Source organism: Pipra filicauda, unplaced genomic scaffold (genome assembly GCF_003945595.2).
Source record: "Pipra filicauda isolate LSUMZ 115617 unplaced genomic scaffold, ASM394559v2 scaffold147_size4022426_pilon, whole genome shotgun sequence".
Lineage (NCBI taxonomy): Eukaryota > Metazoa > Chordata > Aves > Passeriformes > Pipridae > Pipra > Pipra filicauda.
The window spans coordinates 367460-385890 of NW_024103962.1; the positions used below are offsets into that span (position 1 = coordinate 367460).

Below are 18431 nucleotides of genomic sequence, written 5' to 3' on the forward strand. Positions count from 1 at the left end.
CCCATTACTTCACACCTTCCTCTTTGAGAATCTACCTTTGCAAATGAATCTTTCCAGATGTTCTCAAATATGAAAAAGAATTCCTTTTGTTACACTGCAGCTCATTAGGTGGATGTAGTGTTTTATAATTATAGGAACTGAGAATCTGCTTCTGTAGTGCTACCTGGTGTCCTCCCATCCAGCCTGAAAGTACATGGAGATAAATCCACAACACCCATGTGTGCAGTGCGAGTCTGGAAATCTCAACATGAATCCAGGACTGTATGTGCTCCTTTGTTTTTGAAAATATCTGTGTTTTTACAAGCTGTGCTGGAGATCCAGTCATGGGTCTCTGTTATGTAGTAGCAGAATTTATTTTGGGGAGGTGGGAATTTGTTGACTGAACCTAGGCTGCAGAATGAGCCTCCACAGAAATGGAACTGTTAATATTTTTCTCTGCCATGTTGCATGCATGCATATGGTCATGTTACTCCATGCTGAAATTCCCAAACAGTGCTGCTGCATGTGCTGCACGTGCTGCATCCTTGGCAGAGGAGAAAACTGTGTGTCCTGTGTTAATACCCAGCACTCACTGCTTTCCTGGAAGGTGCTCAGAAGAACTAAATTTTTTTGAAAGATCTCCATACAATGGACAGTAGTAAAAACTGTGAGAAATTAAAGTCTGGCCCGATGCCATGTTGTAACAGAATGTTTAAGGCGAGAGGAGATGTCAGCTGGGGAGAAATGGCTTCAAAAGCTTTGATGAGCCTGTGGTGGCAGATGAAAATCAGGTGTCTGAGGCTTTTGCACAATTCAGCTGTTGGCTCTGCCCTGGAGGTGTTGGTGTGTGATCTGCTTATGATTCAGCTCCTGAACTCTTTCACCTTTCAGTGTGCCCTAAGGTGAACTGAAACTGGAGTCCCTTAGCTTTTAGCCCAGCCTAATGAAACTAGTGGTGGCCCAGGAGCTGATTGAGGAGGAGTTGTGACATCTCTCAGGGCAGATGACGGAGGAAGGCGCCTTGGTTTTTATCTGCTGCTACCAACCTCTTGGAGCCCTAAAAATGTAACCCTCCATTTTGGCTTTTGACTGACACTGCATAACTTGCCAGGTGCCCATACTCTTGAAGTTCTTTGATGCTAGAGTTGTGCTCTAGGAAATTTTATCCTCCCCTTACATCCAGCTTGTGGGGGAGCTGTTTTAATACTGCCTGATTTAAAAGGAGAGAATGAGTTACAGGAGCATATTTCAACTTTAATCTTCCTTCTGGGGGAAAACTTACTTTGAAAATAAACTGCTTTTCTTTGTAGCTTCATTCTTGATGGTTTTCTTGCCTTATAAGTGTTCCACAGAGCATTTTGAATTTATATCTGGCCCTTATCTCTGCAGATAGTCTGAGTTTTAATTCACCAAAAGCTTTTAGTTAATGAACAAACTTGTGATGGCAAGGTAAAGTAAAACACATTGGGCAGTTGTGTCCACTTGATAAGAGATATGGAAGTCCTAACTCCTCCTTTCAGCTGGTAGTGACAGAAACAAACATGACTGTTTTGTGAGACATAAAAGCTTAACACTGTCTTCAAAGTAAGACTGCTTGCAATGGGTTTTGAAACCCTTCCCTCTGTTCTGCATTTTTAAATGAAAATTAGAAATTCAGTTATGGTCAGACATATTTTAGATTGCTGAGAAGTTTGAATCGAAGAATATATTCCATGATTCACTTGGTGTTTAAATCTCTTAAAATGACAAAAATAGAAAGTTAGAAAAATAATCCACCTTTATACTTCCACTGAAACTTGCAGAAGCGAACTGTGTTTTTTCAGTGCTGCTGTAACATCTGAGGAGAGTGGACTTGGTTTGCTGAGACTGTGAGCCTGATAGAGGAGCTGTAGGCATGGCTCCTAAAAGAGCAAATAAGAACAAGGCTCTCAAGTTCTCAGAAGTTAATACACTGGTTAGTTTGGTTTTATTTTTCTTCAGTCCCCTATCACCTGAGAGCAGTTGAGTTTATAAACAGTTTATGATGTGAGAGGCATTATTACAGTTTCTGCTGAGTGAATGACCCCCATCTGTGTTGCTGGGCTGTGGGAGGGGAGTTAAGTGGCAGATGTCTGTTTCATCAATTGTGCTTTCAGAAAATCTTGTGTATAAAAAAGGCTTTTGATGCTGAATGATCTGGTACTGAATAATAGATCTGAAATCTTTGCAAGAAAAAGCAATTGCTTGTATTTACATTCTTTAAAAATGTGAATCTGGAAGAATGCCGTTTCAGTACTAAATTATATTTTTTTTCCCTTTCAGAAAACCATAGCTAAAATTGCAACATGCTTGGAACTGAGAAGTGCAGCTTTACAGGTATCACTCTTTTTCCTGTGTGACTTCATCCTTTAGCAATAGGTAACTAGAGCTTTTTAAAGCTCAGTGTCTTCAGAAATAGCTAAAACTTCTGAAAACAGGGTGAACAAACCCTTGAACACTTGGAATTTCCAGATTGTCAACATGATGCCCCAGGTGACTGCCTTAAAAAGGACTTAAAGTGTGTATATGAGCATCTGCAAAGGTTTTTACAGGAATTTAACTGCACATTTTGTGTCTTTGGTTCTCTGCCTCATTTTCCTCCTTCAGAACTGTTTAGTTTGTCTTCCTAACTTGTGTGCAAGGGTAAAAAAATCCCGAGTGACCCTTGCACTAATTCAGCTGCTTCACAAGTCATAATAGACCATGAGGAAGAGTGTGTGTGTAGAATAAAAATGACTTTTTAGCAGTCACGAAAACTGGCAGTGCTGTAGAAAAATGTGGGAAAACAATGGTTTATAAACTACTCTTTGGGCTTTTTTCTAGACTGAAAGTAGATGTCATGGGAGTGAATATCTTTTTCTCTCAGCACAATCTTACCCCTAAAACAAAAGGCAAGTGAGAGAAGTTTCCGAAAGACTGTGGATAGGGAAGGGATGAATCAATGGAAGTGAAGTTCGGGTTACTGGATTATCTCTTTACCAACCAAGAGTGGTGAAAGGCAAATTTTGCATCAAGTTACTCACAGCAGCACTCCAGAGTACTTCGTGTGGCTCTAGAAGGTGCAGCAGCTCCACTGTGCTGCCTTCAATTGCCTGAGAGGCTGGGATACAGCTGCTGGAGCTGGACTAATGAGGTGAGGCTGTCCAGTCTCCAGGCCATGCAGTGTTTGAGGAATTCCTTGGTTAGCTCTACCTGTTGTTCTATTTTGGTCTAACCTGGGGTGTTTGAGGAGTGTTGCATTTGCTCTGGGTCACCAGGACTGTGATGAGGGCAGGCGTGTTCCACTGTGGGACACATCTCGGGGCAACAGCAGAAGGTGCAGCCACGTCATAACCTGCCAAGCTGAGGAGATGATGTCGTGCAAAAACAGCCTTCCTTGCTGTTGATTCCTCAGCAGTAACTCAAAGATTTTCTAACCTCATGTGAGGCTACTGGAACTTCTCATCCACTTCGCTTTGAGGAGGGGTTTGTTTTCCTGCAGTTTGGTTATGGTTTCTTAGGAGAGGTTAAAGCAGTGAGTGTGGTCATCTTTTCCCACGCTCCTAACAGGAAGGATATAGCTGCTTTGCTGTCCTTACATAGTCTTGCAGAAGGGTCCCTAGCCACTCTTGGACAAAATCAAGAAAAAACCTCACTGGGCCTTAAATGTTGGAAACAATGGGTAATCTTAAGAGATGCCAAGGGTGCAGTCACATAGTAGGTAAGACCTGACCCTCCACCTAAAAGAGGACGTCCAATGTCAATCCTCTTATTTGCACCACTTGTTGTCTCAGAACAAGCTAGTTCAGCTTACCAAACTGCTGGTGAGCTACCTCAGAACAAAAAATTAAGAGTTTTTCTGTTGGGTTAGTAAGTCAAATAGGCTTACTGAGAACCAGACACGTATATGCTACAGACAGATGAGGAAACTGCATCATGGATAAAGGCGAGGTGGTAATTCCTCTTCCATTTGCAGTGAGCTCTTAGTTGAATTTTGTCAAGCTCATTCTGTATGCTGTAATTTCTGCCCATGTTTCAGTGTTGAACTGTGAATGTTCCTGTGTGTATTAAGTAAAAATTTGGAACTAGTTGCTTTAAAAATATTTATTTTGCGTTAGAGCTTGGAACATGGGTTAAGTTTGTTCTCAATAAATGAGAAGTAACATCCTTCCTGCCTCACCTGTGAAACCTACCCTTTGTTGGGGAAATTTTATTTGGGTTCTTTAGCTTGTAGCTTTGAAGTAACCTAGTACACTTGAACAAAGGAGGCACCCTGCATGGTTATTCTAAGATGTGGTAGCTCTGTCTGAGAGGAGGGTGCATCCTAACATTTAACTCTTTCTTTGTGATGTCCTAGTCCACCCAATCACAGGATGAGTTTAAGCTTGAGGATCTGAAGAAGTTGGAACCAAGTAAGTAGCATCTTTGTGTTTTAAGTGAATGACATTTATCATGACAGTGGAAAACATGACAGCATCACAAATACTGACTGACCACAATGTGGTTTTAGGTGGTTCTTCCAAATGTCTGCTACCGTGTAGACAGAAACTGATGTGTATTAAGGAATGTAATGTGGGTAACTTCAAAGTATAGTATTCTGAATGTTTCAGATAATATATTCGTCTTTATTTTTAAATAAGTAATTTGAGTGTTGCTAATTTTTGCACAAAATAGTATTTTAAGGTATCCAGTAGTATATAATATCATTTACCTGCACTTTTCTTGCTTGAACTGAATTTCAACACTTTGTGGTCTTCCTCCTTGCAGCATGAAATTTATTTTTTCTTCTGAAAATATTTAACTTGTGCTCATGGTAGCCAATCACTTGTCACCTCCCACCGTAAAGCTACCAGACTAATTAAGTTAAGAGTCAAAATGAGGATGTGAGTCAGTCTTTGAAGGGTTTTGTGTGATGTTGTTTTTCCCAACTGATCCTGGGTCAGGTCTTGGTGTGTCAATCCAGAAATAACTTTTTCATGTAGGAAGTATCTATTTATCAGCTTCATTTTCCTTCCTGTAACACTGGCTGCAGTGCTCTCAAAGCATCCTTATGATTAGAGCTTCCACATCTAACCAATATTATCCTGAATGCCAGTGTTTCTGCAGTTCTTGGGGAACAGCAGATGTGGAAGAGCTTTTTTCATGCTGACAGAAGTTGGTTACATTTTGCTTATGACACAGTTGTATCATTAAGGGTGATCCTGGGGATAAATATGATGGGCAGGGAAGTGTTTCCCCTTCATGATTAGGCTGAGCTTCTCTGCACAGGATCCTACAGGAAAAGCTTGTCAAGAAGTGGGGCATTGAGCTGAGCTTCCTAATATCTCTACCAAAACATAGACTCCAAATGCTTTTAAACTGTTCCCTGAAAATGGTAAGTGAAGGTATGTTACAAGACCACCAGATCTGTGAAGATCATAACTCAGGAAGGGGTTTAACTGTGTGTTGGAATATTTGGTCTTTCTCAGACTACATCTTGCATATCTGACCTCTGAATCCTCTGATTTGGGCTTGTTTTGTATAGATACTGCCCTTTCTGTTTACAAAGTATTTAAAATGTTGTAATCATTTAATGACTGTGGGTTTTAGACTCCGTTTTGCAAATGCCCTGTGAGTGACTGAATGATGGGAGAGGGAGGGGAATCCTGTCCAAAATTTCGATTACTGTGCAACAGTCCTGTTGCTTATCTTGCCCTCCATCAGAAAAGGGATTTTTAGCTGTCAAAAAAAACTGTTCAGCAGTGTGAAGTGCATTCAGCCTATGCCTCATACAACAAGCAACTATATTAAAACTGAGGAAGAGTGTGTGGCCATCGGTTTTCAAATACACAGAGTTATTTTCCTTGGAGGAGAACGGGTGCCTCTAGGACAACAATTGAACATTGATGTTCTTAATGCTGCTGTCTAACTTGGATCGTTCTGGCCTCTTTCTCTCTGAATTGTGCCTTTGTTTTGTGGTTTTTAAGTGTATCTTGAATAGAGTAAATCTTAATCAGGCCAACACCAGCCATCTCATAAAATAGTGTTTTAATTTGTGTGTTGTCAGTTTTGTTTTGTGTTGCACTAGAAAAAGCTAAAAAAATCTGGGCTGGCAACGCAAATAAGTGATTCCTTTGTTAGGTCAAACCATTCCATTAGGGTGGAACGAAAACAGCTATTCACACAAAACAGCTATTCACACAATTTGGCTTGTTTTAATTACTTTCGTGCCTGAAGCTGTCAAAATGGCTGAGAAACTTGGTTTGGGTGTTGTTAGATTTACTTTCCGCCCCCCCAACCTTTGTTGTCAAGTTCTAACTTTTCCTACTTGAGCTTACATTTCATGCAGCTTAGAAAGTGAAGCAGTTGGCTACTTTTGTTTGTTTATGGGATTTGTCACTGAATCGTTTGTGCTACAATAATGCTACAGGAGGGTCCATACATACAAATAGTTCTTTTGAGACTGCGCTGTGTGAAGTCATTGTTAACACACTGGATCTCACAAATCCTTTTCTTTGTGGGAGCTTATAGCAGTGTTAGAATACACAGTGCAAATGGATGGGCTGGGGCATCCCTTGTGCCTGTGCTCCTGGGTGATAATTCTAGCCACTTAGCAACTAGGGTCAAACTCAGTGTATGTGTATTACAAGACAGGTAGATACTGGGTTGTACTGGGGAGCCTGGTTTCTGAATTATTTTACGTTGCCTATTTAAAAAAAAATCACTACAGGTATCACAAAAAATCGCTGTCACAGTTAATGTGTCCTGGTCTTATGGCTCATGTTGACAATTTCTTTTGAAATCTTTCAAGGAAGTGCCAACTGGTGACAAATCAATGTGGTATTGTCCAACATCACAAAAGAAAAGAGAGCTTCTACAGGAGATCCTGCAGAACAATATTTTTAAAAGCTTTCTCTTGGAAAACAACATAGGTGGAGGCCATGATACTGGGATCTTCCCATTAGTCTGCCTCACACGTGGAGAACTTACTGTGAATCATGTTCCCAAGTAGCAACCCTTACAAAGGGAAAGGTCTCTTTTCTCCCAGGGGTGATTCATATTTTTGAAAATGAAACAGAGACCAAAAAAAGCCCAAACCAAACTTTTAAAACTTTGATGTCTTACTTGGTATTACAAGGGAGATTCCTGTTTGTTGTAACCTAATTTTTTTTCCTATGATCTGGTTATTTTTATTTGAACCAACTGAAAGTCACACTTGTGGTAGATGCAAAGAGGATTTTCCTTTTCCTCAAAGTTTTACTGATTAGCTTCTTTTTTTTTTAGTGACTGAATAAGTATTTCACCAGGTGAGTGTGGTAGTTTTGCTGCTTATCCTTACGATGTTTAAACCAGCACTTCAGTAATTGCTGTGTTACAACTTTGAAAAATTATTTGCTAGTGGTGATGAGACAAAGTTGAAACCTTTTTAAAAACTTGAACCGTTGCTTTCTGCAGCAAAAGGCAAGAGATTCTGCTTCTGAGCTGAACATTCAGCATCACCTTTGTTCCCAACTCCGCCAGCGTGTCTGAAGGCAGCTCCTGTGGGCAGGTCTGGTGCCCACCCAGTGCCCCTGTGCAGGAGGGTGGGCTCTGTGGCAGGAGGGTGTGCGCAGCAGCAGGATTTTAGGCGCTGTAAAACTGTTGCCTCTTGCCTGTGCTCGTGTCAGTGGAACGTTTTGTGCCCTCTAGTGATGTCCGAAATGTATTACTAGGAGGGTTTTTTCAGGGGCTGTTCGTTCACGTAGTGAGAATAACTGGTTACTAGGAAGAGAGGAATCTAGTACTTACCAACTGTTGGAAGATGGGAGGATAGCTACTTTTGTCTCTTCTGTATAATGTCCCTATGATCTGTAAGAGATCTCACTTTACTGGGGTTTTTCTGCCTGGGACAGTTTCACTTTCTGTCTCTGATGTGGTGTAGCTCTCCCAGAGCTGGGGAATTCTGAGACTGGTAAAAATCCCCTTCCTTTCCTGAACCTCAGCTGCACTGGAAGATGACTGTCTGCTATTGATCAGCTTCTTTTCTGTTGGGAAGTGTCTGTCATTCTTAAGATTCATGTTGAGATCTGCATTACTGATCTTTTAGAGCAGAAGCCTTTGGAGAGAGAGACATGGCATCAGTTTGGTTTGCTAGCTCTCAATGAAGGCAGCTTAAACCTTCCTCTGTATTTATGTATTGTGTCTGGCTGGAATCAGGCAGTACTTAACCTCCCATATAGTGGTACAGAAATCAGAAAAAAAAAAAAAATCAGTGTGAGTAAAGACTGGAAAGACTTTTTAGGTTCTTTATAGTTTCCCTGAGGGATACTTCATTCTTAGAGCATTCAGATGGTGTCTGGTAAGCTAATGCTGGAGCCCATGCTGGCTGATGTGAGTGTGAAGACAGAAAGGGAAGCTCTCCTCCACTGGCTGAGTTGTAGCACAGGCAGAGGGGCCTGGCAGTGGTTCCTTAAACATAACTGGTATTTAAGTACTTCTTGGTATTTGTGTAATCATACCAATCATTTGTTTGAAAAGAGTTTTGTTCTCATTCAGTAGTTGTAAGGGGAGATTTCCTGTGCTCTGAGAGGGCTTATTGCAAAGTGAGGTTCTGTGAGAGGAATCACTTTTTTTTTTTTCTCTCCCCCTACCCAGTCTGGGATATTCATTGTCTGGTAGGAGAGTGCCTCTCCCAGCAGGTGTTTTCTTCTAAATTTTTAGGCCCTTGAGTCATGAGATGCTTATTTCATTCATGTGCTTCTGGAAGTTTTGCTTTTACTGGTAAATGTATCTGGAAATAATAGCTAAAGTTGTGATTACTAAAACTTGAGTCAAGCTTCCAATAAAAATGGCAAAGCTGTTCTCCACAGAATGCTGGAGATACAGTTGGTGTCTATGGGGCTTGGTGCTCAGGTATTACACTCTCTTCTGAATTTTGCCAACCTTCCCAGACATCCGAGGACAGATAAAAAGAAAAAAGAAACAAAGCCGCCACCACCACCAAACAAAACCACAAAGCATGTGAAATGAAGAAGTAGGAAATCTCACCAAAGCTTTGTGTTACCAGCACACTTGGTCTCCCGTGGTGGCTGCCTGAATGTGCAGCCTCCATATGTGCTGAAGTGTGTCAGTTCTGGAGACTTCAGTCTGTTTGGAGCTGATGCCAGTAACACCACCCCCTCCTTTCAATGGCCACCAAAGATTGTTACCGTCACCCTGGGGTCTGTAGCTTTTTCTCATGATGCTTTTGGTTATTGCCACATTTACTTACCTGTCTGTGTGAGTGTGGTGGTGATTTCATGCTGGAGTTGCAGCTCACCTGTCTAAATGTTAAAGTGATATATCTTGGATCACAGCTGTGCTGTGTGTAAAATATGAGAGAACAGGGGTGCCTTTTGTGTGATCTGATTATTTTTTAAATACTATTATTATTATTTGTGTGTGAAGATGCTGTTAGAATGTAGATAGCTTTGCAAAGTAGTAGAATTAGTGCTGATTTATGAGTATGGATTCTTATTTTTTCCCCTCTCTGCAGTCCTAAAGAATATCCTCACTTACAACAAGGAGTTCCCCTTTGATGTTCAGCCTGTCCCACTCAGGTAAGCGAGAACTGGTTCACTTCATGTATGGATACATATCTGAAAGGGAGCATAGCCTGGGGCCTGGTTAGAATTTCTAGAGCCACCAACTTGCTGTACTGCTTTGTGTAAACTGGTTAATAAAAGAACTTTTGTGTTCTGTTTGTCTAGCTACCACTAAAAATCAAGGCCATACTTTTGGTAAAATCAGGACTTGGTACATCCCTACATCTCAAACTGCCAGTATTGTGTCTTGTTTTTAGACTGTGCTTTCTATTGGCCTGAGCTCCTGCAATCTCTGTCAGAGTCCATAGGTACAGGCAGAAGTTAAGAAGAAGTATGAAATGACATTAAAGCATGTCGTCCCTGCTCTGTACCCAGATGCTGGCTTGTGAGTTGAATGCCAGATGATGAGTGATTGTTGGTCTCATTCTTCTTTTTTGTGTTTTACAGGAAGATTTTAGCACCTGGAGAAGAGGAACACTTGGAGTTTGAGGAGGATGACGAGGAAGGAGGAGCTGGAGCAGGGTCTCCAAATTCTTTTCCTGCTAGAGTTCCAGGTAGGGGCACTAGCCTTGCCATACCAGCCTATGTAGCATCTCTAAATTCTGTCTCTGAGAAGCTCCCTTCTCCCCCGTGATTTGAAAAGTTTGGGTGAGGAGCAACAAGCTAATGTAAACTCTTATGCTGTATTGGAGAACCACAAAGGTGGCCAGGGAATTTTTTTCTCAGCTAACAATGTCTCGTTGTGAAAAAGTTGTATGAATAACCTGTGAGGGTGGTACCATCTACCTCAAATAATTAGCCTTTATTCCTTATTCAAGATCAGTATTTTTATCCCGTGCACTTTCTTAACTATACTGTGTGCAGTGTTTCAAATGCATTAAAATGTAAATTGTGGCAGTGTTTCTCCTACAAGGAGCATCACATCCTGCTAAAGATGTGATAAATTGCTGCTGGTGATTTTTGTGTTGCATTGTCTGGTGAGACAGTGGCTTAGAGTGAAGCTAAGCTCTTGAGAGGATAAAGAGGGGATGTTGGTTTTGATAGCTTAAGTCCTTGTCCACTTGAAAGCACTTGTAGAACTGGATATACCTGTAGCTTCAGGTTTTGACAATTTAGATGTTCCAGCAGAGGTTCTTCAGGTTCCTGGTGTAATTTCTTTGCAGGAGAAACAGAGCTGGTTGACAAACTTTGTATTTCAGAAATGAGATAAGAAGTAAGGAAACTAGTACTGGAATTACGGTTGAAAGAGCTGGGGTGCTGCATTACTTGTGCCTGGAGAAAACACGTCTGTGTCCTTAGATGTGAGCCAGGGCACGGTACTGAATGTGGTCCCTGCAGGCTGGACTGATGTAGATGTGCACAGTCTACACTTGTTTGTGCCAAGCTCACAAATAGGCTGTAATGTGTTGTGAATTTTGGTTGCTGACACTTGCTGTCTCGATCCTTGTTATTCACCATGATAAATCCATTTATGGAGATGCATTCTGTCTGTCCAAAGTACAGCAGAGAGACCTTGAGTGGCTCTTGGTGTGGGGGTGAATCAATAAGGTTGTGACCATTGCCACAGTGCCAACAGGTACCTCTGCAACCCATCAGAGCTGTAGGTATGTAGTGGACATAAAAGCTGTGTATGGACTTAAGAAACAATATAAGGTAATGATAAACAGACTGACTTTACAGTTAAATCATTTTCAAAGAAGGAGGGTAGCAAAGTCTGAAAGAAGAGATGTTTGGGGCATATACTTCTTACAGAATTATTTCTCAGTAAGATCATGCTTTTAAGAGGAGGTGAGAGCAACTCGTGAACTTACTTGCTCTTTTACATTGTCATCTATTTAATAGACTGCATATCTGACTTTTCTGAATTACTTTTTTTGCATTGAGGTAAACTTCCCCAGAGCTACAATAATCTAAACTCCTGAGGTGGTTTTGCAGTACTTTAACACAGATTTTGTTTTCCCCACTGAATGCAAATTACTGTGAGGTTTCTTACCTGACTGGAGGTTGGTCTGTTGCTCTTCCTCTGGGTGATGAGGCTTAAACAAAAGCAGTTTGCAGCCTTCTGGGTTGAGCCTTATAAATGAAGTGAACTTCTCATATTGAATTAACAGAACCATGTTGCACTCCTTGCTTCGTTATGCCTTTAATCCATAGTGTGTGACTGTATTGTCTAACTGATCGTGGTCTTGTCTTCTACATGCATGGCTTCATGGTTATCACATTGCCCCATCCATCTAACCCAGGAGCCAATGAAGGTATGAGAACCTTTTAGTATGTACAGTTATTTCTTTGGTCATGTTCACATAGCTGTGATGTTCTTCATTCAGCTCTCAGTTCCAGTCCTCAAAATACAGTTGTTGGTAACAATTGCAGTGCTGGGCACCTCTGTACCGATCTTTCTTTGCCTTCAGTACCAGGAAAAGTGAAGCTTGTATCTGTTGACACACCTTACATAGCTCTCTAGAAGTCCTGCTGTGCCAATGAAGGCATTCTAAGTTGTGTAGCCAAGGGTAGGTGTAGCTGGATTTTATTTACTGGAATATACATTTCTGGGAAATCTTATACACAGAGTACTTAGACTTCTGTGCTATAGGGAGCTGAACTGACCAATGGCTTGCTGCCTCTAACAGCAAAGGTTTCCTGCCTTTCTCCTGGTTATATATGACCTTATTCCAGTGCTGTGCTTGCAGTGGGTTCTTCTGTGAACCATCTTCATTTGTGAACCCAGCAGACTTGTCAGTTTTTTCTCCACCTCTGAATTGGGGTTTGGGAAGGGAGAGACTGAGCCACCTGTGTCTTGGTGGCAGAAAGCTGTAGGGCTGGATCATTGTCATGGCTCTGAAACACGCTTTGTAGGAGGACACTTAAATCATTTGTAGATGCTCCTTCCCACTCTGGCAAAGATGCCCTGTGGTTGTGTCTGGAATGGCTGGCAGTTTTCTCCTGAAAGGCCCCAGTGTGAGCCTGCTGCAGGCCCATGGGGGCAGAGAGCAGTGTGATGGTGCCCAGCCTCGGTGAAGTTGTACCGTGGGGAGGCCACTGTCAGCTGATGGCTCCTGTCTGAGGTGGCTACAGAGGCTTCAGCACCAGGCCTGACTGGGGGGCTGTGACTCACGTGGGACAGGTTGCAGTCAGCTGCTCTAGTCCACTGTTCCTCTCACTGAGGCAGAAAGGAAACTGTTCCTTGGAGACTTTCTGTCCTACTGTTCTCTTATCTCCTGGAAGTGGCCTTGACTGTTCTGTTCATTGCAACTCTGCAATTTCACATATTCTGGAAAGCATTTTGCAAAAGCAGAATAATTTTTCTTAGGCCACTATTTTTACAATAAATGCCAGTCTGATGCATCTTTCTGGTGATTTCTCTATCAAGTATCACATCACCTGAAAAAAACCTGAAGGTTGAGTTGTTCCTGGCTCTTGGAAAAACTGAAGGTTGAGTTGTTCCTGGCTCTTGGGGGCCATGCTGCTTTTAGGAGGCAACTGAGAAATGGCAGAGCAAAGTTTTGTGCCAAAGAGAAGGGGGGCTTGCTTCTACCTTCATTTAGATTGAAATAAGGACTCTGTCTTTGAACATCTGTTCAAGAGAGACAGCAAGGTTAACTAGAGCATGTGCTGCTTTGCAGAAATGAGGGCTCTCTTCTGAGTTTACTTTTAACATTTCTCACCCAATATCAGAAGTCTTTGCTTTAGAAAAGTGGGTCAAGTTCTGCTGTGGTGTGTTGTGAAGTGGCTGCAGACATGTTACTTTGGAGGCCATGAGCCTGCCAGCTACCAGGACAGGGAATACAGAAACATACAGCATCATGGATGTGAATTCAGGTCTTGCTAATGATCCTGAGAGGGAGACTGGGTTCAGGAATGCTGATGAAATCTTGCTGAAGCTGTGGCTCTAGTTCTAAGGGCAGAATACATGGTCCCCTCTTGCGAAATCATTCTCTCTCACAGGACAACAAGTCCTTGGTTCTCCAGCTCCTCAAGAGGAAAAAAAGTATCAAGGAAAAACTCGGACTTGTCAAAGGAAGTTATTACTTTCTTTAGATCTTAAGCCTGGGGATAACTTTTTTTTTCATTAGAAAACCAAAACTTTAAATCAAACTTGCTCTTGAGTCTGAGCTTTTTCTGTTCTGGTGCTAATTCATCTAATACTGGAGAGAGGCTTGAAGTGTGTCGGTTTTTGCTAAATTCAGCATGAAATAACCTCCTCCATTGTTGATGACAGAATATTGTGGCTCTTAGTAAGTTTGAACAGTTTGGATTTCTTGCCAGCTGCACAGTCTTCCTTAGCGCTGTGAGGATTCATTTATGTTGACCACCATGTTTTGATACAAACTGTTCTTCATGCAGAGCTGGAAACTCCTTCCTCAAGGCAGGAGCCAACTTGGGGGATGCAGATACTATTTTTTCTCTCTTTAAGTAGAGGCCAGTAGAACTGAGATAATTGAGAATCAATCCTCTAGTTCCCTTATGTGCTGTGGGATTTGCACCAAGGCCATTTTCCTCCTTAATCTCCCAGTGTAAATGTTCAGCATGAAGCCAAGTCATGCTCAATGGGGTGGGACTCCTGATTAAGTGTCTGAAGCTCCTTCAACTGCAGATTGAAGCCAGCCTCCCAAATTTAATCCTCCAAAATGATATAAAGCGAGTTCCATGAATGAGTTATTCTGCGTGACAGCAAGAAATAACACTTTGAACAAAGCTCCTCTCTGTTGTTATGGCATTAGTTTTTCATGAATTGATTTGACTTGAGACAGTCCTCGCTTTTTCGTGTGGGCTTTGAAATCTGTCAAATGATGTTGTGTGTCTCTGCACACAGACATTCCCATAGTGCTGTGTACTACTGGGATATGAATCCTGGAGCTCTGAACCCCTTAAGGAGAACATCATCTTCCATGAGAGAAGATGGGACAAGCAAGGCCTCTGCTGTAAGATGACACAAAGGGTTAATAATGTGCTTTACTCTTTCCAGGTACTTTGTTACCCAGATTGCCATCTGAACCCGGGATGACGTTACTCACTATCAACATAGAGAAAATTGGTCTGAAAGATGCTGGGCAGTGCATTGATCCTTACATCACTGTCAGTGTAAAGGGTAATGATTTCTGTTCCTGGCTCCTCACTGCTAGTTTGGACAGAGTGCATTTTCTGAAAGCTGCATTGATTTTTCAGCCTGCTGGGAAAAATGTTTGTTGTTACTTGCATTTTATATTGTGGACTTAAGGCTTCTGCTTTAATCAAGGGTGGAAAAATTCTGTGTTTGAGAGATACTGGGAAGGGAATCTGTGCAGGATACACACTTCTCTGCGCACTCCAGGGTGCCTTCCCCGTGCTGGGAGCTGAGTGAGTGTCAGTGACTTGGCAGGCAGTGCTTCTCCATTCCAGCTTGTTCAGCTGGCTCTAAGATCTGTTTGGAGTGCTTGTACTCCCCAACACATACTGGTCTCTGGGCTTTCTGGAGATGGTGAACCACAGCCTGCTGACTCCATTCTTGCCCTCTTAATAAACTAATTTTGTAATAAAGCAAATATAATCTTTCCAAGCCCTAATGTTTAGAGGAATGGGTATAAAGCTGGGAAGCAAAGCTTGCAAGTGAAATAAAATATAAAATATATGTTAGCCTTGGCAGTGAAATGTTTTGGCCAAAGCATGGTAGGCAAATGGCCTCCCCCTCTGAGAGCTTCCATGAATCTGGAAGAACCTCTTTCTCTGTCATTCCAGGATAGGTAGTATTAGGATTTCTCTGTTTTAAATAGCAGCATGGTTGATGTCTTCTGCTTGACACTGAGATTTTTGGTATTCACACTCCTTCTAGTGGGAGTGTCTGTTCCCCGTTTTGCATTTCTTAGCAGGAAGCCCCTGTAGTCAAAGTCGTTTACCCTTAACCTGCCCTACTTGACTTCTGCTTCTCTTTACAATCTTTGGAGGTATTTTTTTTTGTTTATTGTATAAAAATTTGTAGCTGAGCCAGCAGCCTCTGGTTATCAGTTGTGATAACAACCTTGTATGTGTCCTCTTTAGATGTGCCATTGGATACCAAAAGTAGGGACTTGTTAGATGTGCAGTCAGTGCTTCCTCCACCAGAGATGTTTGCTGGCAGAAGGAAGGGTCACAGTATCAAGTGTCACTTGAGTCCATATCTGAACTTGTAAAGCAAACATTCCTTGTTCCTTGCCACCAAAGTGTTTGTTTTATTACATAGTGGTAAAACTGCTGCTTGCCTTCAGAGCTAGCTCTCATTTCCTTTCTGGAACTAAGGGAGACTGTGTATTGCTAGGCTTGCTTTCCCAACAAGTCTGCCTGTTAACATGTGGCTTTCTATTTCCTAACTCACTTACCTGTAAATGGTGACTGCCAAGGAATGATGTAGAAAATAGGATCAAAAAGTGGAGGGGGGCAGGCTATCACCTAGTCTGCTAATGGTGCCTTTTGATACTTTATTTCTCAAGATTTTTAGTCAAGAAAAGTAACTCTGAAAAGTCTTTTTCTCACTATTAGGAGTCTGAAGACACTGAGCAGGTGTTTTCCTTGGTTCTATACCAAGCTGCTCTTCTGCAGGTTTGGAAAGAGGTTAATTCCTGATGTGACATTGGCAAATCCCAGCCCATGCCCTGGATGAAGGGCATCAGTGGTGCTCCAGGGCCCTGACCTCAGCCTGTGCCCCAAGCACAACGTGTCCATACTTGTAATCTTGGCCATGTCTTAGCAACTTCCTCTACCAGAGGGAAAGGGATCAGTAATGAGAGGGGAGGGAGTATGAGGACACATGTACTCCTGAAAACAGCAGAGGCTTAGTGAGAATCTGTGGTGGCTGTGCCTGAGCAGCACAACCAGTGGCTGGTGCTGGGAGCTGGAGTCTAGCCTGTGGCCCCACAATGCCTCTATCCTTGGAAAAACCAAGAGAAATAATGGACATTGGGTCTAGGCACAAGACGGGGCATATCCAGGTTGTGGAAGCTATGCCAGCTGTGCCCTGCAGACCCTGTGTGGAGGGCAGCCTTTGGTACATATCCCACTCGGGCTGAAGCTCTGCTGGAGTCCTGTGTGCAGAGGGAATGGAATCTTTTGCTGAGAGTGGAAAGAAATGAACTCTTAAAAATAAAAAGAGGGAGAATTCCAACTTTTCATCTGAAATACTGTCAGAACTTTAGCTGCTTTCATGTTGCAATCAAGAAGAAAATGAACTGACTGTGAAGAGGCATGATTGCCCCTTTTTTAAGTTTAAGGGGAAAATCCAGGTGTGCATTAACTTTTTGTGGCAGGATTAGGAGTGACTCGTGAATCTTTTAAAGCAGGACCTTAAGTCTGAGAAGCTTCTGCCATTCTCATGCTGTTCTTTCCTGCAGATTTAAATGGGATAGATCTGACTCCTGTGCAAGATACTCCCGTGGCTTTGAGAAAGGAGGACACATATGTTCATTTTAATGTGGACATCGAGATTCAGAAACACATTGAAAGACTAACAAAAGGTATGTGGTACCAGGGACCTGAAACAGGGCCCGGGAGCTTTGGAAGCACAGGCACTGGTCTGCTCCTGCTCTAATAAACAGGCTGTGCCTGAGCTGGTGCTGCAGGGCTTGAGATCCAGACAAGGATAAAAATAGACCTTTGCATCCTGTCGCTTTCAAATTGGTCCTTGCAATGACTTGCAGACAAGGGAGAAATGAAAAGAGATAAAAATGCAGCAGTCTGCTCTACTACACGGGTATTGAGCTGCTTTATCACCTGCTCAGTCATTGTTACCTGGTATGAGCAATTGAGTGAAGAGGACAAGCTGTTGTGAGAGTGATGAGCATTTTAAGAACACAGAGTAGCTTTTGAGTAAGTAACAGAAGCATTATTGGAGATAATTCCCTCCAATGTACAGGCAGCAATAAGTTTTCTTGGCAGATAACTATTAGCCATAATTGCTAACTTCTCTGTTAAACCATTTTTCACTCTAGGTGCAGCTATTTTCTTTGAATTCAAACACTACAAGCCTAAGAAAAGGTTTACTAGCACCAAGTGCTTTGCTTTCATGGAGATGGATGAAATTAAACCTGGGGCAATTGTTATAGAACTGTAAGTGACTCACAATTATGGATGACAATGAGTGAAGAAATGAACTAGACTTCAGTTACAATGTGTGACTTGTTGGATCAAGGAAAGTTTCTTGGACTCATTAGATTGACTTCCATAAAGAATATTCTATTTTTAATAAAGAAGGGAAGATAAACTGTTTTTAGGCAAGTAAGATGCTTAGAGACCCTTCTCAGAAATTAGAGCATTTCCAAATAAAATGCTGGTGTTCGTAACCTAATTTTGTATGAAGTTAAAAAAGTCTGTATGGGAGATTTTAATTTGGAGTTTAGCTTGACTTTCAGATCAGCTATATTTAAAAAAAATGATCAACTCACAATCTTTTGGTACAGAACTTCTGTAAAGGAAAGCTGATTTGAGAAATGAGGTACCAATTTGCAAATTTTATGGACATTTCAAAGCATTATTGGGTGGTTGTGTTTTTTTCTCCCCTTGCCCTAATAAGGAGACAAATAGATCAGCCAGTTATGCCGCAGTGGTTTTGGTGTGCATCCTACCCTTGCTGCATGGCTGAAGGTCTGAGTGAGGGTTTTGGGGGTTGGTTTTTTTAAGAAGAAGATGAACCTTGCAATTCTGGGCACCTCTAGGAAAAGCACTTAGTCTGCGATAGCTGGAGTACTTCTGAAGTACTGAGTAACTGATACCGGGTCTCCTACAGTCCAGAGCATTATGTTGGGAATCTCCTTACAAAAATATTATGCTCATTTACATATTGAAATCTTTGTTCTGTTAAAAAAATAAGCCAGAGAAAATACTGGTTTGAGTTTCTTCCTGTAAATCTTCTCATTATTGTTGCTTCCAATAAGCCTTGTCAGATGTATTTAAAAGATTAGGGTAAAA

The 18431-nt window shown here is 41.9% G+C and overlaps 1 protein-coding gene across 1 annotated transcript in view; it reads left to right on the top strand.

Annotated features, from left to right (window-relative positions):
• AIDA (axin interactor, dorsalization associated) overlaps positions 1 to 18431 on the top strand; it is a 29356-nt gene that overhangs the window by 8111 nt on the left and 2814 nt on the right. Inside the window, exons 3-9 of the mRNA XM_027721294.2 lie at positions 2281 to 2334; positions 4334 to 4388; positions 9470 to 9533; positions 9966 to 10072; positions 14485 to 14607; positions 16859 to 16981; positions 17456 to 17573. Of these exons, the coding sequence (XP_027577095.1) occupies positions 2281 to 2334; positions 4334 to 4388; positions 9470 to 9533; positions 9966 to 10072; positions 14485 to 14607; positions 16859 to 16981; positions 17456 to 17573 (644 nt within the window). The remainder of the gene's footprint in view (positions 1 to 2280; positions 2335 to 4333; positions 4389 to 9469; positions 9534 to 9965; positions 10073 to 14484; positions 14608 to 16858; positions 16982 to 17455; positions 17574 to 18431) is intronic.